This window comes from Colias eurytheme, chromosome 11, assembly GCF_061535395.1.
Source record: "Colias eurytheme isolate Ceu_HAF_F1 chromosome 11, ilColEury1 Martin Lab GWU primary, whole genome shotgun sequence".
Classification (NCBI taxonomy): Eukaryota; Metazoa; Arthropoda; class Insecta; order Lepidoptera; family Pieridae; genus Colias; species Colias eurytheme.
In genome coordinates this window covers 12,369,118-12,396,923 of record NC_142990.1, presented here as the reverse complement: position 1 = coordinate 12,396,923, position 27,806 = coordinate 12,369,118, and the positions used below count along the sequence as shown (strand labels likewise).

Below are 27,806 nucleotides of genomic sequence, written 5' to 3'. Positions count from 1 at the left end.
CATACATTTCAAGTTCACAGGCCTTTTTCTGGAAGATTCCATTTGGCGATAAAAGAAACGAGCAGATACATCAAGTATCAACAACGATTATTAATATTTCAAATTGGCAACAGTGAAAATATAGCAATGTATAAATTTATCAATAGCAACATTGAGCGAATGCTCAGTCAGATAAGGCGATTAACACACGGTACCGCGTACCGCCGCGGTTGGCAGTGAAGCCCTACGTGTATGTGTGTTTGGTATCACCTAGGTAGTTAGTTAGGTGTGAAAGGGATAAAAAAACATACAGGCGTCATTCATGGTCATATTTTCTTGTTACAAGTTAATGTTCATACTGAAATCTCCAGTGTATTAGATATAAGCTGCTTGGTATCAACGGATTTAATAGAAGCCAATGCAACTTGAGAACCGTTTCACTGCCAACCGCGGCGGTACGCGGTACCGTGTGTTAATCGCCTAATCGAACACACAAATATATTTTATTTTATACACAACCCTTAATATACACAAGCATGCAAATTATACTTCCAATCATAATCTACACATATGTTTTTTTGATAATTGACAGTGTTTCATAAATATTAATTATTTAAGCAAATTATTTAGGTCCTGTCTTTATACCTAGCGAAATTAATAAATTGTTTTTTATAGAAATTAAAAAAAACTCAATTTAAAGAATATTTTCACAATTGGATTTAAATAACTTTATATGCCTCATTTAGTTGTGAGTAATGTAACGAATTACAAAATAAATCGTCACTGGTAATTATCAAAAAAACTATAAGTGCTAAACACAAGTCTACAGTGACATTCAATAGTACACACATGCCGTTAGCATACTTTGTGGCTTTTCTTTACATAAAATCGCCGTAATTTGTGCCAGTTAAAAAAAAGAAATACCATAGACAACTTACCAATTTTTGAACATGACAATATTTTGTAAAAAAAGATCATTGTGAGATTTCAATGTCAATTTTCCCGCCTTTTAAAAATTTGTTCGCATACTACAGTATTGTCCAAAAGAACTTGACTAGTCCTGTATTCTGTTCACTATACTAAACATATAAATTGTCAACATACAAGCATTAATTATTATTTATGGAAACCCCCGATTAACAGTTGCCACAAAAATTGGCGCAAAAAGTTTATTTTTTTTCATGAATAATTTTTACAATATGAGGGCACTTTTAACTTGTAGAACTGCATCTAAGGATCTTTATACACAGGCAATCCATACAAATGCCATATAAAAGTTGTTTATAAAAAGCTTTACGAACTAAATGAGCTGAGAGCACTTGATTTATTATCACAAATTTTATTATCAGTCGAATGCAGAACTAATTTCTGCATTGGATCTATTATTATTTTAGAATTGTCTTCATTACTAATATCTTGTTTTATACTGTCTTCCGCGACTTCTTGGTCATTTCGGTTGTCGAATACTGGGAAAAAATCGTAATGCGCTTTGCCGTTGCTCATTTCTTTTTTGTCTTTTTTATGTTTTTTTCCTTCTTCCGTTTTCATTTGAGAGACGTTTCGTTTCGAGAACTCGTCCCAACTTTGTGCTGTTTTACCGTGCACTGAATTCCAGTCTTTTCTGAATGAGCTTGAAGGTTTTGTTTCGTTGCCGGCGAATTTTTGTTGTATATCATTTATTTGGTTGTGATTCTCTCTGCTTGAGACCATTTGCCCATACTTCGGCGTGCAATATGTCGTATCAGCGTCTGTATTTGCGATTCTATTGTCTTTTGTCGGTATATTTTGAGTCAGTTGACAGTTATTCATACCGGAGTCGAATTCCGATTTTTGTCCAGCATTCATGAGTATTTGTTTTGATGATTTCACACTTTTCTTGTCAAAATTCTGACTTTTGTTCGGCGAGTTGCCGTCATACTGTTTCCCGTTTCTGTCTTCTTCGTTGACTTCATCACTGCCGATACCATCTATGTCATATACCTGGAATTTAATAATAAAAATTTTAATTACTTTCTGTCACTAAACTCAAAGTATAAGAGATTTTCTCATATAACTTATATGTATAATATGTTTTGTATGTATAGTTTGAAAAAACTCTTCACATTTTACCACAATAAAGAAACGAAAAGATTACAAAAAATATCTACTAACTACTCTAAACATTTTTGTACAACATTTAAAATAAAAAAATAAAGTCCACTCCAACTCACATACAAAATACTACAAAATAAACAATATTTACATAATCTATAGTCCTTTCCACCTAAGATGATTTCTGTGACACATCGATTTTTGACACGTGTAGAGATGTCGGTTACTGAAATCGTATCAATTGTTTCCGATAATCGATAATATTCTATATGGAAATGAAATCGATTTGAATAAAGTACCAAAATTAGTTTTTTCGGCATTTCGCCAACAATTAACTAAGGAAACTTAGCAAACAACAGCAACAAAAAGTCAACAATAACAATTAGTAACAATAACAGAATACCACGTAAAGTATCAATATAAAAATGCAACTTGTATACAAGGCTGACGCACTCGTACAGACGATTGACTCGATTGTCAAACGATCACAAGATGGGCGCCGATTATATGATTTTCCAACTCTATGATTTTTCAACGATCCATTTCATGTACACGAATTGCGTAGGTATTATATTTTTGTGTTATTTTATTTTATTTTTCATTATATTAAACTAAACAATACTGTTTTTGATTTATAAGCTTAAGATGTTTCATTTTTATATTTTTGGTAATAATGCCGCCATAAAATAAAAATATTATGCACTAAAATTATTTTGACTTTTTAAACATAAAATTCGTAATTCGGAACACGATGAAGTGTCACAGGAATCATCATAGGTGAAAAGGACTATAATAATAAACTAATCTCTAATATTGCTCACAAACCTTATACATAACATCCTGGTTCATTCCCTTCTCCCTTTCTCGTTTATTTTGCACAGCGAGCCACACATCTTTAAGCTCGCCCGCTAAATCCCGATCTTTCAATATAACTGGATTCCTTGCTAGCACGAGCCCTGGGTTCATTGCCTCTACAAAATCACACAGTAGACTGACTAGCGCTTCTCTATCCTGTAATGAAAAACATATTTATAAGACATTTGCGCAGATTTATTTTTCAAAGTGACCAAAATTTAAACAATAACAAAGAGTGGATGTAGTTAAAGGTTATTTTATAAAAATTAAAATTGATAGGTGTTGTTTGTAATGTTAAGCCAGCTACTCACGTATCTGCCACAGGGGCAATATTAGAATTGCACCCTTAATTGGCTCCTTAATTGTGATGTGTATAGGCAAGCAAGGGCAATTTAGAGAACAGCTGAAATTACTCTGACTGCTGTGCAACCGAGATTGTTCCAATATTTTCCCTGCAGCCTGTGAGTAGCCGGCTTTAGAAAGACACCATAACAATCATAACTTACAACATAGTTCTTCCTTGGCTTTTTAGAACCTTGTATATAACAAAAAAAAAATACATTTACTTTGAACTAGTTATACAGTATAATATTAACATAAAATCTACATTTATAATTAAAAATCTTTGTGATGAACAATTATTTTAAATTCAAACTCAATACCCTGTTTAAACTTAATTTAATTAGCACACAAAGGAGAATGGGCATTTTACTATGGAAGTTGGGCCTGAACCCTTGAGTTGGACCAATACACATGAGATATTGTTTTTATAATAGATCATAACACATACATAAAGGGAAAAATATATATAAAAAAATAATCAACCGGGTTTTTGTACAGTCACATCAAGTTTTATTTCTTTGTGTATAATATTTTTTGCAATAAATAACTGTTATAAGACAATGACAATATCTTTATGTTACTCCAATTCACTTTCACTTACAAATACGTACTAATCTTAAGCCTTCTAATAACCGAAATACACTAATATTATGTTTTGTAACATGTACCTATACCGTGTTTATTATAATTCAACGTAGTAAGACGTTTTTTTGTGGTTAAACTCAGTCACTCCAGTGACATTTAGATTTATATTTACTTCACTCGAATTAAAAACACCGTTATTGTGCGCAAAATAAGAGCCAAATAAATAAAACTTTTTGCCTTGACTGTACAAGAACCCGGTTTATTTATTTTTTTATTTTATTTTTTTCGTAAGGTATGTGTAATGATCTATCACAAAAACAATATTTCGTGTGTATTGGTCTTAGCCCAAGTTTCAGGCCCAATTTGCCCATTCTCCTTTACTACAAGTGTTTGCAGTATTTGTCATTAGGTCAAGGATATTGTACATTGCAGTAATTTTTTAGGCAGCGGCAATGATTAGTTCAGAACTTTATTGCTTCATCTAAAGCAATGAGTCTATGGAAAAGTTTTTGTGTAATTCCATGTACCAATATAGTATAGATGATTTTTAACACAAATTTTAAGCTATTGCCACACCCCGGACACTCCATACAAAATGATCGTTTTGACAGTCACACTGTAGAGACTGCAAATGTGTGTGTTAACGTTTTATGGTTGGCACATTTGTGACTAGCGTAAAAAAAAATTCGCGTTTTTCAGATGAAATACATCCGTAAACAGCACAATATCTAACCATTTTCTACGAAAAACGATAATCACAAATCCAAAATAATAAAATTACTTTAAGTCAATTTGATTAATGTTGTCAATCTTCGTTGCGTATCGTCCTTGCAGAAAAATATGGCCCATTTTATGTCTGATCGCGCGGGGGTGAGGTAAGTTTAATTTTGGCGGGAGGCGGAGAGTGTCCGTTCTGTAGCGTTTAGCTACTATTATGTATTCTGTGCTATTGCATAGCTTCTATCGCGGGCCTTGAGCGCGGGGACCGAATCGAGAAATTCCGTAACGAAAAAAACCTCACGCTCCCCACTCCGACGGGCTCGGAGGTGTGGCTTGAAGGCATGCTATGCAATAGCTTTACCGCGGCAGTCCCCGAGTGCCACACATCTTTTTTTACTGTTTTTTTTTTTTATTTTTGGACAAATATAGTTACCTATTTGTAATGTGCTAATGTTTTCTGAGACTGAGAATTTTTGATTAGTGAGTTTTTTGTTACTCACATCAGAGTATACACCAGAGTATATACTGATCAATGGTAAAGGATGATTAGCTTTTAAAAAACTTTTCACATTTCACTTCAATCTCAATAGATTTTCTTATATAAATAAACTTACAAATATGACCTTTACTATTCTATTAACACAATAAAATTTTAATGCTCTAGTTCCATCTTATTCTAATGTAACACACATGTGATATTATTTTGCGGAAAAGGATATGAATTGTATGTAGTGAAAACTAGTACATTTTGTCAATGTATATTATTATATCTATTAATTAAAACTAACTACTGATTTTCTTATAAAATATATTTTAAAATGATGCCCAATATTTCAAAATTTGACCTCTATTCCATACATATCCTATTTCATTGATTTCCAACTAGAAAAAATGTAATTACTTACTGTTGGATTTGATGCATTTTTCCCATTAGCTTTCAAAATGTCTGGGTTCACCATCACTGCAAATACTAATAAAGGAGGTCTGTTGCTGTTTGGTCCACACCCTTGATGAACCTAAAAATACATGTTTCATTCAGAAATCGATTTCTCTTCGCTCCGCAAACAAATAACGCAAATACAAAGTAGAAGTAGCACAAAGACTTTCAAGTAACGATAACTAACCTGCATGCCGCCATATAAGGGTATTGGATCTGTAAACTGCTTGGGGTTTGCGATTTTCTGCCATCCTAGCACGTTTATAAACAGTTTCTCCGTAGAATCCTTTATTGTATCTTGTATACACATATGAGGCTGGGGCGGGTTTTTAAATTGCCGAAAAGCTCGCGAAGCACGCACATATTGTATTGGAACCGTACGTTCTGGTGAATTTTGGTTTTCCATAGCACACTCTTTGTTTAAAACAAATACATTCAATACGAATCACTCAAAACACCAAGCAATGCCAATAAACGAACAAGCAACAACGTAAACCGAATTCTGACATTTCTTGAAGGCCTCCGCTCGAGTTTATTGAACTTTTACGGGCTGCATTTTATTTACATGGGTGTTGACTTTGAATTTTATACGCTATCCCATAATCTTGAGTTATCTTTTATGAGTTTCAATAAACGATTGATTCTCTCGAATAGTTTTGTTAAAATTATACGACGAGAGTAATAGTTAGTGTGAACTGTGAAAAATAAAATGGAAAATATAAATTACAGGCATCTAATCGAGAGAACACGAACAGAAATAATACCATAGACAAAGAAAATAATAGACCGATTCAGAGTTCACTGTATGACACTTAGGGAAATAGACTAAAAATAAAAACTGAATTATGGTAAAAATTTTAAAATATTACCTATTTATTAGGTTTAAAATATTATATTATATACCTGTGTATATTACGTACCCGTATTCTGATATTAATTCAAATATTCTTTTGAAATAAGCTGTGTGATATACGCGAAAGACAATCATGTAGCATGACATGCTTCGAGTGAGACAGTGCGCGCACGAGCAACTTTGTCTCCGCAACTATTTTGTCTCTCCCACCTATGGGCTAGTATGAAAGTGCGCGCACGTAGCGACGCAACTCCCCATACAAATTGATGGGAGAGACAAAATAGTTGCGGAGACAAAGTTGCTCGTGCGCGCTCGCTCATAAGACTAGGCTCAAAGACAAACCGAAACATTTATTTATTAGGACTAGACTTATTTTAAAACGATTAAATGTAAATCGTTAGTTTAGATAGGTACATTATAAATTTAAAAGGTGACGAAAAATATCGTAAAGTGAAAAGTGTATACATATACAGTATACTTAAGTATAAATTATATTGTACAATATGTACGTAGAAACTAAAGACTTGGGATTTGGGATAATATTGAATGGAAATAATTTAAACCTGTATTTTTTCAAATAATTTTGTTTTATTTTCCTTGTTTCTTTAATGTGAACTATACTTATTTCATATAGACGATAAATTAACATTTATATGTCGACTAAAATTTATTTTAGTAATGTATAATAGCTGTATGCTCCCTTGAGAATCTGAAATTAAAAAAAAAACATAAAATTAATATTCACACAATACACAGCGCCATCTATTTTCCGCTAAGCAAAACTAGATAATAACCCAATCTTCTATGTAATTTAAAGTTTATATCAGAACGTGATTATTTATAATTAGCTACCTATAAAAACAAAACAAGATTTTGTACATAATATACATCAAATTGCAATTTAAAAATACAGAAATGAATAAATGTGCTTTATATCCGGATATTTTATCACACATTACTTTGGTACTTAAGTACAATATTATTATTAAGCAAAAAAAATAACTACCGTAATAAAAGTAGCAACGGTTAGGTTCGTAAACGGCCCAGCCCTAAATATGTGAACTATTTTTAGCTGACCAGCCAGTGTCAGAATATATTTCCTTTCAGTGACGCTGGCTTTCCACCATTTACTTTCGTAAGGGCCACTCGATACGTCGCCACTCTGTAACGAAATAATACTAGATCTATTGCTGCTGTTTACAGTAAATATTTCTATATTACATAAAATAATGAGGTTTGTCAAAAATTACAGATAAAACTATCTGTGATCAAACTGGATAAGTAAAAATAAAAATTGATAAGGGTACAATTGTATTAAAATATTCATAGGCGTGCAAATTTCTTTAAAGATAATTTTCATTTATGAGTACCTAAATTGATTTATGAGAATACGCGATGATGATGCAAAATTAATTAATCAATGTAATCTATTATGTATTTTGTATTTATATGTATTTTTTTAATTATATACGCCTACTGCAATTATAAAGGCAATCACGACAAAATCAAACATTAACTTTGAGAAATGTGGTAGAGTAATAAATAGAATAAAAAATTTGCAAACTTTGATTAAGACGTCGTTGCTATGCCAACAGTACATGAATAACTGAGCCACACCAAATACAAGGTATTCCGCTGTGAGCAGCAGTTGAGTGGTATCTGGAGCCGACTGTTAAAATAAAGAAAATAACACATGTACACATAATATAATACAGACATAATATAGAAAAAGGTAAAAATTAACTAAGTTGAAAATGCTCGGGATTAAATCTAATGAACATAACTAATATTTCAATAATAATCTTATCTTTTCGATAATAATTTTGACTGAAAGGTAATTAATAAATTTGTTAACTAGGTAGTTACCGTAAAACTTATTTTAAATATTTTTTATTATTTATGAATTAATTGTAAAAATATCGCTGTCTATAATGTAGGTACACTACTTTTAATTTTGAAAAAATTTGCATTGGTTTTTCTTATCAGCCATAGTAAAACTTAATAACTTCTTATAGCAATAATCGTTATTTTTAACGAAATTTATATAACAGAGAAATAATTAGAGTTACAGGAGATTAAAACGCAGTAGAAATTTACGAATTATTGTACCTACATATAATAGTGTATGGTAGGTACCTTAAATACTTACAGTCAATTCAAATGCGCTTACACACAGCATCAAAGAACAAATGACAACGTAGAAAAACATAACCGGTGAAAGAAGTGAATCGAATGTTCGCGAATATCTGAAACAAAAGAAAATCTATGAATTGAAAATTTTGATTGATTTGGACCATTATTTGGGCAAAGATTTTTGATTTTTTTCGTTATGCGTTTTGGTTTGTTTGCAGGTCAAATATAAAAAGAATTCTAACAAATACCCGCGGCCCCATCATTAAAGCGGCTCGACGGAACACAGTGGGGTTTTAGTCGGTAAGAATCCGACATAACCCACGGCTCCTTCCCCGGGGGCCGTGGGTATCTTTGGAAGATTTCCCCACTATAAAAAAAAGGTCAAATATAAAAATCGTATTCTAATGTCTACAGCTGTGGAGTTGTTACGTAACTACATATTTAAGATTTCTTCTTGATAGGGATTTAATTTTGAAATTAAACCAATGCTCAAAATCTAATAGGAATTATAAGTTCCAGTATTATAAACATAGAAAACTTTCCCAAAAGTATGGTGTTTTAAAGTACCTACTTACAAAAAAAATCTTAATAAACGACCCACTTGGTTTCTCTATGTTTCCATAAATAATTAAACTTATGTTTTTCGAATTTGGTTTAGAGATACATGCTATCACAATTTAATAATACTTTTATCCTTAAAACATATATTAAATAAATTATTGTTTACAGTGAAAGTTAATGATGTGCGTTAAAAACTTTTCGAACTAGTGCATGCGGACTTTATTTTATCGATACTTTCACGAATTTACGGTACGGTATAAAATACGGTAAATTTTTATCGACAAGTAGGTTTTATATTTATTATAAATTAATTAATTAGTAATGTTCTTAGATTTATCTGCTTTAGGATGAAAATCTGAAAATTAAACTTTTAATAAACATAAAATAATTTATAGACATACTAGCGGCCCGCCCCGGCTTCGCCTGTGGTACATATAAAAAATAGATGTTGGCCGATTCTCAGACTTACCCGATATGCACAGAAAATTTCATGAGAATCGGTCCACCCGTTTCGGAGGAGTATGCAGACTAACATTGTGACACGAGAATTTTATATATAAGATTTCAAGATAAATAATGTAAGTAACAACCATTAATTAACTCATAAACATTAAACAGCTTCTTTATTTTTACAATAAGAATTTTTTAATTCCGATTTTTAATCTACTTGTATGAGTTTTATATAGGTACCTACAATAACTTATGTGTAATTGGTTATATTATATAGAATGTTAATAAATCTTCTCTGAAATTATTTTTGACGTAATTTATTAATATTGATTAGTGTGTAATTAAAGGGGCTATTTTTAATGGAGTTGGATTAAATGCTTAACATTTAGCAATTTCAAAATAAAAACACGAGACAAGTTTTAGCTTTAAAATGTTGTAAAATAGTGAAAGGAAATAGTGTATATTAGATATTTTAATGTGTATAAAATAAATAAGAATCCGTATTGACCTGAATGTGTTGAGAGTTGCATTTAGATGACGATCGTTTTTATGTTGAGAGCGTTGCGAAATTATATACGGAATGTCGAATTAATAAAACAAGTCCAATCGCGAAAAGGTCAATTAACTGATTAGAACCACAAATTTAACGGAATATTGTTAAAACGCCATCCATGTTCTAATTTTTCGATCGAGTAGTAAGAAAATTAGAAGATCCTCATTTGTTTGTTTACAATTGTGTATAATTTTCCGGCAACGTCAATTAACTGATGAGAAGCTATATTTTACTATGTTTTACTATCAACAAAATTTATTTCAAGCATTATGTTATAGTGTTTTGGAAATCGAAGTAAATATCGCCTCCAAAGAAAGCACACTCTAATGGATTTTTTTTTAATGTGAAACATTAAACATATTTGTAACAAATTGTTCTGTTTACTTTAAAATAAATGTACACATCAGAATGGTTTTTTGAATAGAATAGGAGCTATTCTTTAACTAGCACCTTAGGAGTTAAGCAAAGTCATGGGAGACGCCGAGAAAGAGTGCTTATTTGAAAATAATAAATCTGTGCTTATCTAAATTAAAATTTTATTCAAATATTCTTAATTGTGACCATTTACGAGAGGATATAAGTGAAAAGTGTAAATAGTTTCCTCTTGAGGGTTCATTACAATATATTTTGTGTAGAATTGTCTGCATTATTGTTACAAATCACACATAATATTTAATTTATAGTGTAGATTTGAAAAAAATATTCTTATTGGGTTTATAGATTACATGCTCGGCTAAATATTGGACGTGGCTCAAAGTTGCTCAATTTTCCAACACACAGAATATATTTTGAGATGCTTAGGAATCTTAACTCATATTGGTATAAGTTATATTTATTTATTTTTTATAGTGACTAAAACTGTTTTTAATAGTTAACAAACTAGTCTATGGAAACAAATGGATAGTAAAGCTGAGATTTTGTCAGTTTGAAATCTAAAGTGCCCTAAACAACGAAGATGAATTCCAACAGTAGATTTCTAATTATCTAGTAGCTAGTACCCAACACACGTTGTTTTAAACAATTATCATACTTACTTCATAAGCGAAACATGTATTTCATGCAGTTCCTTAATTTTGGCAATGACTTCTTCTTCTGTGTGAACGTCCTTGAATATATCCTTGCATCTTTCTTTCAAGAGATCCAATTTTCCACCAAAGAACACCATGATCACCAAAACGCAAGTATCATAAGAGGCCATTATGCCTGCGCCTTCTAAACAAAAGTATGTATGCATGGCCATAGTGATCCAGGAACCAGGCGAGTGATACTTATCAAATGGTGTCCAAGAACTAAATATATGTGGAAATAGTTCAGTTCCATTATGCAATGCTTCACGGTAACTAGACGATGAGAGATACCTGAACAGCGGCGTGCCACATACAGTAGTTGCTGTTATCACAAGTAATACCCAGTAGAAATTCAACAATTTGCGGCAATAACTCGTGTATTTGTCAATTATTCGGCCTTTAACATCGTCTCTCGTTTGCCTCTCCCATTTGTCAGCTTCAGTGAGATATTTGATGACTTGTTTCCATCTATCTTGCCAAAGAATGAACGTGTTAGACTTGACAACGCAGACAATGCTGAGCATTGAAATCTTCAGGTTCGTCAATACGAGCTCAAAATCTGATCTCACGATATACAATTCAATGTACTGAGTTATCACGAATAGTGTGACTAATTCGTGCATGAAAATGTAAACAATTTTGCCTTTGTAGTTGTTAGGTAGAATTAAGCCCATTTTTTTGAGGATCCAGAAATTTGGACCGAATAAAGGTTTTTCTGGGTCTTCTAAACTGTTGATGAATTTTTTTAACATGATGTTAGTTTGAAAGAAAGCGATATGAATGGTAAAAGAAAAGAATTCGCCTCGTATTTATAAGCTACTTTGTCGCCCTAAAGTAGTAACCCTCGGCTTGAAATAAATCAAACAAATACAGGGTTTAATAGAAAAACACTTTTTAGTATCTGTTCTATACATTTTTTATTAGAACGTCACGTAGAATATTATAAGGGCTAGTAGAGAATAGATTGATACTTAAACTGTAAAATACATTTATTAAGCTAATGATAGTAAATTTTTAAGACTTTTCAAAAAATAAAAATTACAGTCTTTTCTAAGTTTATTTTTTATTAGATAGATAAATAAGCTATTTACAATATTTCGTAATTCATAATTATTTTCTACTTAAATATAGTACCTAACTACTAACTGCAACCCGAGGTTTCGCTCACGCTCACATTACAAAATTGAAAAAATGGCTTATAACTTTTTTTCAGAATTTATAATATTGTATCTTTAAAGCGAATATCAGCATAATCTGTTCAGTAGATTTTGCATAAAATAAATTTCAAACATCTTAACAGTCATATCCTTCGCTCCACCATATATGCCAACTTTAGGATCAACATTTTAAATGGAAGCAGTTGAAAGGATCTGTAGAATGAAGAACAGAAAAAATTTACATGTTGTAAGGCTCAAGCATATCAATATCCAGCGTAATTTATTATAACTTCAAAAGTGTTTCTGTTTTGGTTAAATAAATAGATCTTCTTATTCAAAGATGGACTATGTCTGTATTAGTATTCTATTATTTTTTATGAATAAAACTGTACACGATACAACATCTCAGAAATATCATTCTAAATAACATTTTTAAATATCACAATTAAAATCATCGAAAGGTGTAAGTTTAGCCTAATAAATAGAGGAAACCAGTTCAAACAGTTTATTCATATGCAATTATATTGTAGTTATGTTAAAATAAATAAATTAAAACAATTCCAATAATAATAAAAAATACGATGTTTTTATCGATACATCGAGCACTGCACTATTTAAAAACACAGTAAAATGATGTTGTATTCTAACCTATAATTTGAATGTCTGTGTTGAAACCGCGAAATGGGGGCGGGACCGACACTAAATATCGGCCGATGTTTGAAAAAATAATGAAGACATCACGTCCATATTATTTAATACCCCTATTTAACGTTTATTGTAAGGGTTGATAAAATAGAAATGCATATTACCAATCATTCTAAATTGCTATACATATATATATTATTATAATGATATTATTATTATCTTCTGATCTTGACATGATATTATAATCTACACTAATATTATAAAGAGGAAAACTTTGTTTGTTTGTTTGTTTGTTTGATTGTTTGTTTGATTGTTTGTTTGATTGTAATGAATAGGCTCATAAACTACTGGACCGATTTTAAAAATTCTTTCACCATTCGAAAGCTACATTATCCACGAGTAACATAGGCTAGGTTTTATCCCGGAAATCCCACGGGAACGGGAACTATGCGGGTTTTTCTTTGAAAACGCGGGCGAAGCCGCAGGCGGAAAGCTAGTTTACAATATAGGTATTGGTTATGTTCTCTAGTTAATATTGTTACGTACTTAATTAATTTTTGTTTACTAATTACGTTTTTGACCTAAAAAGTTTTGACATTTAATTTCCTTTGCTGAGAGGTGATTTATGAACACATTCAAATTAGTTATATAATATGTATAAGTAAATACCTATGCATACCTATTTACAAAATACGTTTATTATTCTAGTTTTATTATGGTCAATGTGCAGACAGACGAAATTTTAAAAAGATTTTTCGTAGGTAGGTCCCTATTATAAATCAAATATAATATTATATATCTACAATACAAGGTGTATAATAGTAAGATTGCACTTTATAGGACAATATCAGGAAGAAAGTTACATAATAATTAATATTATAGGTAGGTAGGTACATAGGTAGTTAATATGCCTAAATCCCAGACAAACTTCTTCTGTCTACCGTCCGGATAAGTTGGACAGTGGACACATAACACATCCATGGGACCATGCCTATTAAATTATTTTAAATATACCTAGGTAGGTAGTTTTTGAGTGAAAAAACCTATCACTATCATCACAATACGAACGGTAAAATATCAACGTTCAATTACACTGACCGCAGGTTTAGATATCTTATCGGCTATTAGAAACCTCAGCCACAGCCTCAGCGATCCATTGAACGCGCCGCGGCCGTACGAAGCCTTGCGCACCCGCATGAGTGGGGGCTCCACTCCACGACCAATCAACGTTCACTAGTACCTTCGCTCAAGCGACGACGAACGCCCGTGTTGATTGTCATTCAAAATTCAAATTCAAATTCGATCGAATTACGCTGTTCTGTTTTTAAAAGTGCACGTGTGTGTTCGAAGTTTAAATCTCTATCTCTAACTATGTTCATCCATGTGTGAGTGATTGTTGTTGAAAATGTGACTGTGTTTGGATCATACGTGAAATCGATCTGCGATCGAAAAATGGCACTTACTGACGTTTACAAATAGCCGCCGATTTCGCTAAAATGCGTGAGTTCATAAGAATCATATTGTTGTGTTTGTGTGCGTTTTTGTTATCCGTCCGTGAAGTGACGAGTGAGGAAAGCACGGGATTTGGGGAAGTGAGTGTTTCCGAGGGAAAGGCGGAGGAGCAAGGCGAGAGGAAAGATGTCAAAAGCAATTTACCAGGTGAGTGGTGTTAGAACGCGGTCTTGTCACTTGTCTAAATAAAAAGTACTTAATTGATTATCGTTAAGTTAATTGACTTTCTGAGTAATGAGAATGTCATCGTCGGTCTAATGGCTAGATGGGTATTGATGGTAAAATAATTGTGTAGACTCACCATTATGAAAACTTATGCACGGAAATGAAGTGCACTTATCAGGCAATCTCGTGTTTCTCAATTATGGTTTACATTGCATTTCTAGTATGAATCTAATTGATAAATACTTGCATTTGTATAAACTATAAAGTATAAACCAATAGGTTCGTAACTGTATGCTTTGTTATAGGTACTTAATGCTTCTATGGTGGTTTACTAAGAATATTCTGAATATTAATTATTTGAAATCACATAACTTACTGTAAAATTATCCCCAAAAAACCTCACCACGAGTTACGTCTACTATGCTATTTAGATTTCCAATAAGAGGTCGCTACTTAACCTTTATGCTTACCTACTGATATAATCACGAAGTGACGTACCTATCTATAATCTATACCTTCCTAACAATAGCATCATCTAAATTCTAAGTGCTTGACTGATATTTTAGCGCCCCAGGCCTTCTTCAATTTAGCAAACCTATATTTTGAGACTCTTATAGGTATAATTATTAACTCCGTACTTCCTAGTTTCAATCTATTCATCTATGTAAAGTTGAAAAGCTGATTTTAACATATTATTGCATTGAAGTAGCAGATAATATTAATAATGACATCTACCCACGGTCCAAAGGTCAAAACATTGGATACACGTTATTAAATAGTTAGTTTTACCTGTCTATCAATTGATTGAATACATAATCTGCATCAATGAAATTATCTGACTGACTGATCGGCCAGCACGAAATCGTGTTCATTGTCCAACGAGAATTATAAAAAGTAAAAACATTATTTAAGGTGATTCCTACGATCTGTTCCCAGCCAATGTCCCGCTAGATGGTGCTGAATTCTACATTTCTAGTTTATTTGAGTTTTTGCGTAATTGGAAAAGATTAAGGTCGTAGGAATAGTCATGGCGGTTACTGAATATTATATTTTATTGAAATATGTCATATCATTGCCTTAAAATCCACCCAATTCGGTAAAAAAATGCATTATAACATCTGTCATTGCATACAGGGTCGTTTACACACACAGACGTATACAAAAATGATAAAGATTTAAGTCTAGATGGCGTGAATGTAAAACAAGTAGGATTGTTATAAAAATAAAAGTTATATTTGTTGGCGTAAACTATTTTGTTGTAATTTTGGGAAATAAATAATGTCAAAATTGATTACAATAAAACGCAGTTTTATTTTATTACCTACATTACACTATTGTTTTTTTTTTATCAAAACATGTATTTGAAGTAGCAAATATGATATTATGCTGATCCAAGCATTTTCACTCAAAACTAATATCACTAGTGATTTGTAAAAGTAAATTATTTCAATATACATTTCATAACCAACAAGTAAGAATAATTATTCATACAACAACAAATCAAAAACACTATTTACTATGGAAAAAAAACCAGGAAGGTGAAAAACATATTTACGATTTCGATGCACTCGACTTTTAGTAAAATAATAGGTAAAAATATTATTATGGTTTTGATCACAGACATATCTGTGGTTTTGATTTTAGCTACTAGTATCAGAAAGCTGCGTGTTCAATGCACGTCGGGGTCCCACAACTGTGGAGGAAGGAAGGTAGAATACCTCCATCGAATAAGTGAAGTTTCTCGACATACTCGATTTGCCGGCCGGCCTCAATGAAGATTGTCCGAAAGTTGTATATGTGCTCTGTAACGAAAAAATTTCGCTAGCGCGATTCAGAGTGAGGTGTCGTACAATATACCTAATGAAGTTTTTCATCTTTTTATTTTACTGCAAATACAAAATAAAAATTAAACAATGGTAATGTAAATTCTAAACAAACTACTACCAAAATACAATTAGAACAAAAATCATTTGACTTGTTTATTTCACCCAGAGGCCAGAGGCGGCTCGTGACAAAATTGTATAGGTGTTTACTTGAAATAAAACAACGAAAATACAATAGCGTTCGGGATGATTTATTACAAAAAAATGAGCACCACATTTTATAAATGTCTATAACACTAAAAATTACAAAGTACAGGCTATTTCAAAACGAATTCAATGACTAGGTATCAATAATTAGTAAATCACCGAATTTGCATTCGCGAGCGTAGGTATCCATAGTGTTTGTCACTGACGGTCACTGACCTCTATAACTTATAGTTATAGAGGTCAGTGGTGTTTGTTGTGTAAACATGTATGTATTTGAGTAGTTAGTAGCATATTATATTCTGAATTTCTGATCCATGCCTATTCACTCAAAACTAATAACACTAATGATTTGTAACAGTAAATTATTTCAATAGGTAGGTATTTGAACATTTCCCAACAAGACGTAAGAATAATTATTCGTAGGTATACAAGATACAATAACAAATCTAATACACTATTTATTATTTTATTATTTACTAGCGGTCCGCCCCGGCTTCGCCCGTGGTACATGTTTACGTTTTCTCTCCATAAGAAGTAATAGCTAGAGAGCTAGCGCAAAGCTACCTGTATGTATTTGACCAGACCTGGATTTTTGTGTGTTGATTCCCCTATACCTACTATACATGAGATGAGGAGTCACTAAGCCCAGAGTGGTGGACGGGGCGCGCGCTTAGGTAAGACAGGTGGAAATTTTTGGCGAACTTTGAAACCATTTGACCACGTCTGCCATTTTGATATTTGAAAATAGATTATTATTACTATCGGAAAATAACAATGGCAGACCATTATCACGCGGATAACATTCTGGCAGACACTTATGAAAGTGCTGTAAAAAATACAATTTTGAAAGTATTTGACCAGATCTGCCATTCATATATTTTATTTATTAGGGTCTTAAAAACTTATTTTCGAAACGGCAGACATTTTCATTGCGTACAGACTTCAGCAGACAACAAAACTTTACAGACTTCAGCAGTCAACAAGACTTAGCTTCTACATGGTCAGATGTATATATGTATTACGTTCCCTGACCTTACATCAATGATTTACTTTATTAATGTTTTTATGGTCATTTACATTTAATTTTGAAAACTATGGAATAAAATTTATAAATTTGATGATACAAAACTAAATATACATTTGTAAAGAATCTCAAATATAAAGTTGTGTTGCAAATAACAAATCATCATTTAAATATTTAGTTTATTTCTTTATTTAAGAAACAATTAACAATTACAAAACAACATAAAAAAACACGCATGCATTTATTGAAATGTTCATTCATCATCACTATCGTATGGCGTTGTGTGACTCGTCTTCATAATCCATTGAATCGGATTCTGTAAAAGTAAAACGTAAATTATATAATAAGGAAATGAGTCATTATAAACTTACCTAGTAAGGCAATGCCTTTGATGTCGCACGATGCCGCCGCGCCGCCAGTGTAGGTACTTCTGCTGCTACATGAAAATATGCTAGGGTTGCAACAAATGGGAAATAAAACAATTGTGATTATTACTATTATGATGTAATCATTTATTCATATTATGTACATTCAAAACAATTGCTATTATTAAATCTGATGTAATTATTTTTTCATAAATATATAATTATTATTAATTACATAATATATTGCACTGTGAAATATTTACGTATCACTTTATTTTTGATGTTCTTAATTGTCTTTTATAAAATTTAAGTGACGCATTCGCATTGGGATCAACAATCCGATAAGAAAAGAATGGAGACAACATATACATAGCTTTGATTTCAATTCTACAGATACAAAATATACAATCTATCTAAAATGATACAACGGATGTTTCCTGCGTTTTCTCGTCAAAATACCGAAACAACGTAATTATTGTATAGTAGTTGGGCGTGAAAGTAAAAAAACAAATGAAAAGTGTTTTCCATATGATTATTTATTAAATTTACGCGATTAAGAATAATTTCAACGATACAATTTAGTAACCGAGAATTCAGAGGATTAAAGAAAATACCTGCCTGATCATTTTATCAAACTCTAAAAGAATTATGGTTATTTCGCATCACTCGGTTTATTAGTTTGGTAATAATTATTAAAGGTAGTTACAACCCTAGCCATTGAGTCGAACGGTAGGCAACACAATATCGACTTTGTGCGGGTACATATGGTACATTTCTTCTTGCTGTGAAGCGTAATTATTATTATTAAGATTTTTTAGGCTATTTTGAATCAGCTGTTCTAATTTAATTCTAGAAATTTATTAAAACGTGATTTTTTTAAAAGTATATTATGAGTTTATAAATACCTCAACCAATAGTTATTGTGTCCTATCCTCATTTCTTTATATCTTGGTAGTTAACTAAAGTGTTAAATTTACATAACCTCAACAACAACATTTACACTGCCACTGCACTAAAACTAAACTAACTAGCTCTCTAGCTATAAGAACCATCCTCGTACTTCAAGGGATATAATAAAAAAAGAATTATCGAAATCGGTTCAGCCGTTCTCGAGTTATGCGCTTACCAACACATTTTGCGATTCATTTTTATATATAAGACTAGCGGTCCGCCCCGGCTTCGCCCGTGGTACATGTTTACGTTTTCTCTACATAAGAACCATCCTCGTACTTCAAGGAATATAATAAAAAAAGAATTATCGAAATCGGTTCAGCCGTTCTCGAGTTATGCGCTTACCAACACATTTTGCGATTCATTTATATATATATACTAGCGGTCCGCCCCGGCTTCGCCCGTGGTACATAATATTTACGTTTTCTCTACATAAAAACCATCCTCGTACTTCAAGGAATATAATAAAAAAAGAATGATCGAAATCGGTTCAGCCGTTCTCGAGTTATGCGCTTACCAACACATTTTGCGATTCATTTTTATATATAAGAAGATAAGATTATGTGAAAATAACCAGGAAGGTGAAAAACATATTTACGAAAACATAGTAACATAATATGGCTGTCGCTACAATAATTATATTTCAATTTTATCTTTTTATACCTAGTAGAACTGGCCGACGAATAAAAAAAATCGTATTAGAATAAATACAATAAATTACGGAACAAAAAAAGGATTGTAACTGAATTAGGTATGTTTGTTTCTGGGCGCACCGTTTTCGACGACGCGACGCGCGACGTAAGCGTATAGGTATAGGTACCTACTTTGCTAAAACAAACTAATAAAATTGTGTGTCTGTCTGAAAATTCGGAAAAGCATATTTTGCAAGTTTGTAATTACTTTGATAGTTTACCGATTTATAATAATTGTAATTGTAATTGTATAATATATAATTTGCAATGTGGTGAAATTTCATAAAAATCACGGGCCAATTTTTTGTTTTGAATCCCACCGAAAATATAATTGCGTTATTAGAATAATTAATTACTATACCTACCCACGATCAATTATTACAATATAGTCTCAAATGCATACTAGAGAAATATTGCAATTTGATTCAATTAAAATGCATAGCATACAAAAATAAATTCACAACACAAGAAATTCCGCGCGCAAATCATAGCGCGTGTCAATGAAATCAAGAATGTTTTATATCAAGCCGACGCGGACGACGACGCGACGCCGAACAAAAGTACCTACGACGGACGACCACGCTTCGAGTTGCCAAACAACATGAGTAATAAATTGTTTACAAAAAAAACAAGTTTTCCATTTTTCTGTATGAGTAGACAGAACTTCAAAACGCCACCTGCTACGGTTTATATTATGAACGATTGTTATAAAAATAAAAGTTATATTTGTTGGTGTAAACTATTTTATTGATCAATAATTTTGGAATTTAAAATTGTCAACATTGATTACAATAAAACGCAGTTTTATTTTATTACACTATTGTTTTTTTTATCAAAACATGTATTTGAAGTACCATATAATATTATGCTGATCCAAGCATTTTCACTCAAAACTTATATCACTAATGATTTGTAAAAGTAAATTATTTCAATATACATTTCATAACCAACATGTAAGAATAATTATTATTATTCCTACCTACAACAACAAACCTAAAACACTATTTACTATGGGAAAATAACCAGGAAGGTGAAAAACATATTATTATTTACGATTTCGACGCACTCGACTTTTAGTAAAATATAGTAGGTAAACATAATATTATGGTTTTGATTTTTGCTACTAGTATAAGAAAACTGCGTGTTCAAACTACTTGTTTGTCTGTCTGAAAATTCGGAAGTACTTTGGTAGTTTACCGATTTATAATAATATTGTATATATCGTTGTTTAAAAAATATTCAAACACAATAAAATATGATATATGTACTGATTTATCACTGGTTTCAGTGATGAACTGATGAGTCAATTATAGCCACTATACTTTCGTCATACGTGTGTATGATTGATGTGATTTGCAACGTGGTGATATTTCAGAAAAATCACGGGTCAAATTGTCCCACCGAAAATATAACTGCGTTATAAGAATAACTATACCTACGATAAATTATACATAATACAATATAGTCTCAAATGCATACTAGTGAAATATTTTATTTGAATCAATAAAATAAAAAAATAAATAAAAAAAAATAATAATACAAAAATAAATTCACAACACAAGAAAATCCGCGCGCAAATCATAGCGCGTGACAATGAAATCAAGAACTTTCGAGCCGACGCGGACGACGAAGGAGCCTAACAAAAGTACCTACAATCATAGGCGGCTCGTGACAAAATTGTATGGCCGTGTTCACTTGAAATAAAACAACGAAAATAGGTACCTACAATAGCGTTAGCAGTACAAAAAAAATTAGCACCACATTATAAATGTCTATTTATACACTAAAAATTATAGAGTATTTCAAAACGAATTCAATTATTATTTAGCAATAATTAGAAAATCCCCGAATTTGCATTCGTGATCGTATTCATAGTGTTTGTCTACACTAATATTATAAAGAGGAAAACTTTGTTTGTTTGTTTGATTGTAATGAATAGGCTCATAAACTACTGGACATTTTACCAATGTTTGCAAGTTTGTGATTACTTTGATAGTTTACCGATTTATAATAATTGTATACTTATATCATTGTTTAAAAATATTCAAACACAATATGATATAGGTACTGATTTATCACTGGTTTCAGTGATGAACTGATGAGTCAATGTTAGCCACAATACTAATCACTTTCGTCATACATGTGTATGAACTATGATTGATGTGATTTGCAATGTGGTGAAATTTCATAAAAATCACGGGCCAATTTTTTGTTTTGAATCCCACCGAAAATACATATATTACTAATTGCGTTATTAGAATAATTAATTACTATACCCACGATCAATTATTACAATTTACAATATAGTCTCAAATGCATACTAGAGAAACATTGCAATTTGAATCAATTAAAATGCATAGCATACAAAAATAAATTCACAACACAAGAAATTCCGCGCGCAAATCATAGCGCGTGTCAATGAAATCAAGAATGTAATTTTATATCAAGCCGACGAGCGACGACGCCGAACTAAAGTACCTACAGTACCATTTACCTTCAGTGTACAATACAGTTTACAGACCTACGACGGACGAACAATAATGAGTAATAAATAAAAAAAAACATAGTTTCTAAGGTCATTAGTTTTATTTTATTTTATTGTTATTTTCTTTGAACGATTGGAAATGAAATTACTCAATTTTTACACAGAACTTTGATTTATTAGAATTATGCTCATTATGCATAAGATAACGAACGCGAATGCACGACATCTAGCGCGTCAATGTCTAAACATCGCCTTTCGTTTAGACATTGACGCGCTAGATCTGTAATAAGCACAGATCTAGTACCAGTAGATATGCAATGCTATGGTGAAAAGAGATAGATAGCTACGCTTACATTATGTGAGTGAAGGGGATGTAGATACGTTTTTTTTGTCCTTATCTGCGTGGCCACTTTTTTGTTTGGCCCCTGTCAAACCTGGGCCAAACAAACAAAGCAGATCTGATATTTAATTAGTTTTCTTGTGTCTAATGTTCTTTTTGGTGATAAATACATTTGGAAGTTAATTATAAAAGTGTTCTGAATGTACTACGTGTACTGAGTGTTTATAATTATGGGTGGTTGCAGCGTATTAGGCTATAACAGCCGCACGGAAACAAACGCCGATGGAATTTCATTTCATTCGTAAGTAAACAATTAAATAAAGATACATAATATCAGAATCATTATAATTGACTGTTTCCTATCAACTGATCATTCTTATTGTTAATATTTCGTGGTAATTTTAGCTTTTAAGTGTAAGATAACCTCAATCACAATGTTGCCTGCAAATGGGAAAAAAAGTCCACAAAATTGCAAAAAAATGTTTGTCCCATAGTTTTCCAACGTATAATGGCATTTGTATATATGGATTGATGCTAGTCGGTAAAATTGGGTACCATCTAAAAAGCGAGAATATGTTCAAAGAATTTTAACGAAATAATCTCTCCTTGAGTCAAATGCTACGCCAACAATCAGCATGAATGTAATTACTTATCTACATTTTAAGAAGTTGATTTTAAATCACAATCAAATTCCATTGTTAGATTTCCCTATAACCCTAAGATAGATTATTTTCATATGCGTTTATTAAACTTTGTTACATATTCAATTGCTTTTTACATTAACTCTCTAGTAAAATAAAAGTAAAATATAAATCTAAGAATTTATATTTTTTAGTTTGAATCTGTGCAGTCAGTATCGGCAACACAAAATGATGATCCAAATTCCAATACCATCAACGAGCTATAGAGGAGTTAAAAGGAATAGACAGAAATCAAATGATTAAAATGTGTCCCCAGGTGCTAAAACTCGAAAACTGGTTTGTACTAAAAAAATACATCTTTATTAATAAAAATAACAAGTTATTTGGTAATACATAGTTAATAATGGATAAAAATTTATAACCGGAGTAAATTAAGCATTAATTCCATTTTATTTGCCATTAATTGTTAGCATTTCTCTTTAAAAATGTTTTTATTTCTAAAAGCAGAGTTGTTTTGATGCCATAGTTTCAAATTTAATATATTGAAGTATTTTTATTTCTAATTATTTGCTATTAATGTTAGTATATTAATGTTATACTTTGATACCAATACATCGGTATTAAAATAATTAATATAATGGCCTTGACACAAAAAATATTTTATATTCTAAAATTTATTTTTTCAGTTGCAGAAGCAAAAACAGATATCAGCTAATCGTCTTAAGAAATTGCTTGTTAAATGCTTATAAATATGGAAGAAACAGAAGTTCTCCGCAGCATCGAAAACGGAAATAAAGATTTTCTAAAACTCAAGGAAACGATATTCAAGCCAACTACGCAACTTTTCCTTATGTCTAAATTTCATAAGCCCAAAAGCGTACATTTACGTACGAAAAACATTCGACATCGGGCTACGTAGATTTTGTACCTACTTGATTTTTATGTTCCAATATTTGTAATCGGCCCTTAGCACAGAAATTTATACATGTGTAAAATAACCTATGATAATAAAACACATTGAAACTGTATCTGAATTTAATATTCCTTTATTTGTGGTCTTCCCTTCTCGAATGTATATTATGTATATAAAAACTACAAAGGTAAATTTTCATTAAAAATACGTCCTCAAATTCACCTAACATTATTTATTTATTACACTGAATTGTTTATTGTAATAAATAATTAATGTAAGAGTGAATTTGAGGACGTATTTTTAATGAAAATTTTCCCTAAAATGAAGGAAAGTTTATAAAATGGCAACACTCGAAGATAGAGCGAAATGCACTGAGGTGGCCACGCATGTTCTGAATCTAGTGGTACTAGATCTGTGGTAATAAGTATATAGTCTATGCGCTAGATGTCGTGCTTTATGTCGTGTTTCGCTTGGCAAAAGTCACGCACACTACTGTAGAAGTGTCAAATTTTTCCGGTATTTTACTGTTGTTTTTCTAAGTAAATATTGTAAATTATTGATTAAAAAGGTCGAACGCGCACACATTTCATTATAGAGAAGTGATAAAATGATTAGTTTTAAAGAAATAGTGTCTGTGTTAAGTGTTTAGAGGTAATCAAAAATGTATGGAGGGACGGTCGGAACATCAACCTTAAAACAACGTTTTTATACAAAAAAAACTCGACAGATCTTATCGATCTCATGATTTTATAGAATTAAACATACGAACACAGGAATCGTTGTCTAATCAACACACAATTGAATTAGCAGACGCTCTTAGTATGATTGCTAATTAAACATCTATTAGGTATTTAATATCGTACAAATAAGTTTTTCGTATTATGTGTCTTTCTAAAACACACAGCGTTGGTGAAGAAAGCTGTCTATGAATCCTATATATCTCTATGAAAAGGGTCACCTTACCGAATATCGATGGATCTTTCACCTCACTAGCAAGAGCGCGTCCCTAGTATGTCATCTGTCATCGCCAATTTGACATCACCTTTGAAGCGCTGTCATCTACCTCTGCCGGCATAGCGTTTATGAATTCGTGCGCAATAACATCGCGCAGAATATTATTAGTATTTATCTCTAGTAAAAGTGATCAGATTAAGTTACTTTTACCTGAATAAAACACATAAAGCGTTAAATTTTAGTAGTAATTGGTTTAGGAATGGAATTAGTTCCAATATGAAACACAAAAGACCACGTTGTCGGAAGAAAATTCGAAAACCGGTGCTTTGGTATGTATAATAGTGGCGGTAACTCTTTTTCGTCCTCGGAGGACGAGAGAAGCAATGGTTCGTCACTGCCCAAGAGACCGGGAGACGAGAAATTCCGTAAGTACAATCAGACTTGTCATAACATGTCCGGACTCGTGCATAGAATTCCATGCAACACGTGGCATACATATTTTCACAGTATTTGACACAAATACATCAATATTTAGATGTAGGTAATTAATAATAAAACACAATGCATGCCTATAGTGAGATCGCTATATTATCATCGGGTTTATTTATCATACACAGGCACATTGGTTACTGTGTCAAGTATTGCTTTTAACCAGAATTGTGAGATATCGTTAGGCTACCTAGGTAGAAGGTACTTAGGTTTATGGAATCGACCGTGATCCCCTATGACTAACGAGCCCCAGCAGCAGGTAGTGAGGTATCTCAATCACTTTGACCATTCAATTATTGTAACTACCTCAACAAAAGTGAGTACCTACTACTTAGTGCCCACTACTACACAATTAGTTCAAAACAATTAAGAGGTACTTATATTTTAGATAGGTACAAAACCTGTCTATCACAATATTCTAAAGAGAAGAAATTGTTAATTAACTATTATAATATAATTTACATATCTATCATGTATCAAACATGTCACATATAGATTTTACATTACTTAAGATATGATATAGAATGTATAATGTGAACAACGGTCTCACACAATTTTCAGTATGAGGTACTGATTACTACAAGTTGAGATTACCTAGTTTATGGTAAATAATTCTTAACATAAAGAGCGTGTTTTCATAGTCAATTGATACCAGAATAAGCTTTGATTCTATGGGTACTTATTTGAATAAGTATTGAAAAATCATAAGAAATAGACATTGCATATTAGGAGATGTAGATATGTTTATATACGTTATCATCATCAAGGACCCATATTTACCATATCCCCGAACAGTTGAATGATATCATTCTTGCTTATAATGTTACCGATGATAATGATGTTTATCTAGTTCCTTTCTTACTTAAGTGAAAGAGCTTGCCTTAAAATTAACACTCAGGCGTGATAAAGTTTTTATAATATCAACAGTAAAGTAACCAAAATCTTTGTATTTTTTATTTGTATCTTCTACAAAAATATGTACTGAAAATATGTACAAGGCGTCCTTAGCCATGATTAGCTTAGTATGATTATGCTGAAAGAACTGAGTGTCCAGAAAGACACAGAAAAATATATGCCATACTTACATTCAGATATGCTTCTGGCAATAAGAGCTGATGGCTCCGCCAGGTTGATATTCAATCTGAGACACCTAAACACCTAGGTATTAACCAGGTAATTTTGTTACATATCACAGGTTATAACGGTAATTAAATTTTTACAAAGCCAGGATTGGCTTGTAAAATTAGACATCATTGGTAACAGTAATGAGATTCTTCCAAGGCCAGGATTGGCTTGTACAATCAGGCATCATTGGCCTATTTTCTGCCTGCATATTGCAGCCATTACAAATGGTCGCGGAGACCCTACAAGCTAGAGGTGCCCTCTTTCTGTTTTATTTAAGCTATTAAGTTTGGTCTATTGAGACCGTTACAAAATTAACTTCACAGGTCTTGTAGACTGTGAGGATTTTGGAAAAGCTTGATTGGCACTACAGCCACAAAGTCCATTGCCTTCTGGTTTAGTTGGACAATTATCTTTTGGGTCTACCATGACTAATCCAATTTAACTTCACAGGTCGCGGAGACCATGGAGGTTTTGGTAAAGCCTGATGGGCAGAACTATTCCAATTCAACTTCACAGGTCGCGAAGACCATGGAGATATTGGTAAAGCTTGATTGGCACTCCAATCACAAAAAGGGCCACAGCCCTCTGATTTAGTTAGACTATCAGGATTATTCTAATAATTTAACTTCACAGGTCTCGGAGACCATGGAGATTTTAGTAAAGCCACAGAATGAGCCACAGCCTTCTAGTTAGACAATTATCTTTTTGTCTACAAGGATTGTTCCAATTAACTTTACAGGTCCCGGAGACCATAGAGATTTTGGGAAAGCAGGTTTGGCACATCAATTACAAAATGTACATTGTAAACCTGGATACTTGTGCCTCATGTGTGATAGTATAGAAATGTCTGTGTTATTGCTAGTCCCAAAAGCTTCAAAGATAGAGCATACTGTGGTAGTCATTAAGAGGACCATGTCTTGCACTAAATAAGAGTTGCAGACAGTTCTAGACATCTAACACTGAGAGGACTGTACAGTTGTCGCCTCCAGGTATTTCTCTAGAGTTTCGCGCACAGCAGACCAAGAGAGAAAGGCTTTCCCTCTACATGCTACACAAGACTTACGAGCTGTGGAAAAGACAACATACACAGAAATGTCATAGTCTTTGTAAAAGAACAAGTTTGTCACTTCCTAACTACAGATACCGCGGATGCGGGCTGAGTAGGACATCTGAACAGTACTTACCTGTCAGA

At 32.2% G+C, this 27,806-nt stretch overlaps 3 protein-coding genes and 1 long non-coding RNA gene across 4 annotated transcripts in view; 2 read left to right on the top strand and 2 right to left on the bottom strand.

Moving 5' to 3' along the window:
• Positions 1 to 693: 693 nt before the first annotated feature.
• LOC149904932 (uncharacterized) lies at positions 694 to 6,245 on the bottom strand. The gene is made up of 4 exons (XM_090106874.1): positions 5,697 to 6,245; positions 5,478 to 5,588; positions 2,896 to 3,081; positions 694 to 1,959 (listed from the first exon to the last, which is right to left on the bottom strand). The coding sequence occupies exons 1-4, from the start codon at positions 5,913 to 5,915 to the stop codon at positions 1,273 to 1,275; spliced, it is 1,203 nt and encodes a 400-aa protein (XP_089963000.1). The 5' UTR covers positions 5,916 to 6,245; the 3' UTR covers positions 694 to 1,272.
• Positions 6,246 to 6,921: 676 nt separating this feature from the next.
• Positions 6,922 to 11,878, bottom strand: LOC149904931 (odorant receptor 4-like). The gene is made up of 5 exons (XM_090106875.1): positions 11,094 to 11,878; positions 8,512 to 8,608; positions 7,927 to 8,031; positions 7,369 to 7,524; positions 6,922 to 7,071 (listed from the first exon to the last, which is right to left on the bottom strand). The coding sequence occupies exons 1-5, from the start codon at positions 11,876 to 11,878 to the stop codon at positions 7,030 to 7,032; spliced, it is 1,185 nt and encodes a 394-aa protein (XP_089963001.1). The 3' UTR covers positions 6,922 to 7,029.
• Positions 11,879 to 14,157: 2,279 nt separating this feature from the next.
• Positions 14,158 to 27,806, top strand: part of LOC149904927 (uncharacterized) — a 140,752-nt gene continuing 127,103 nt past the window's right edge. The window contains exon 1 of the mRNA XM_090107432.1: positions 14,158 to 14,587. Coding sequence (XP_089963558.1) covers positions 14,425 to 14,587 — 163 coding nt within the window. The 5' untranslated portion in view covers positions 14,158 to 14,424. The remainder of the gene's footprint in view (positions 14,588 to 27,806) is intronic.
• Positions 22,437 to 24,159, top strand: LOC149904930 (uncharacterized). The gene is made up of 3 exons (XR_016457242.1): positions 22,437 to 22,793; positions 23,328 to 23,469; positions 23,820 to 24,159. It is a non-coding gene; the product is annotated as an uncharacterized LOC149904930 (long non-coding RNA).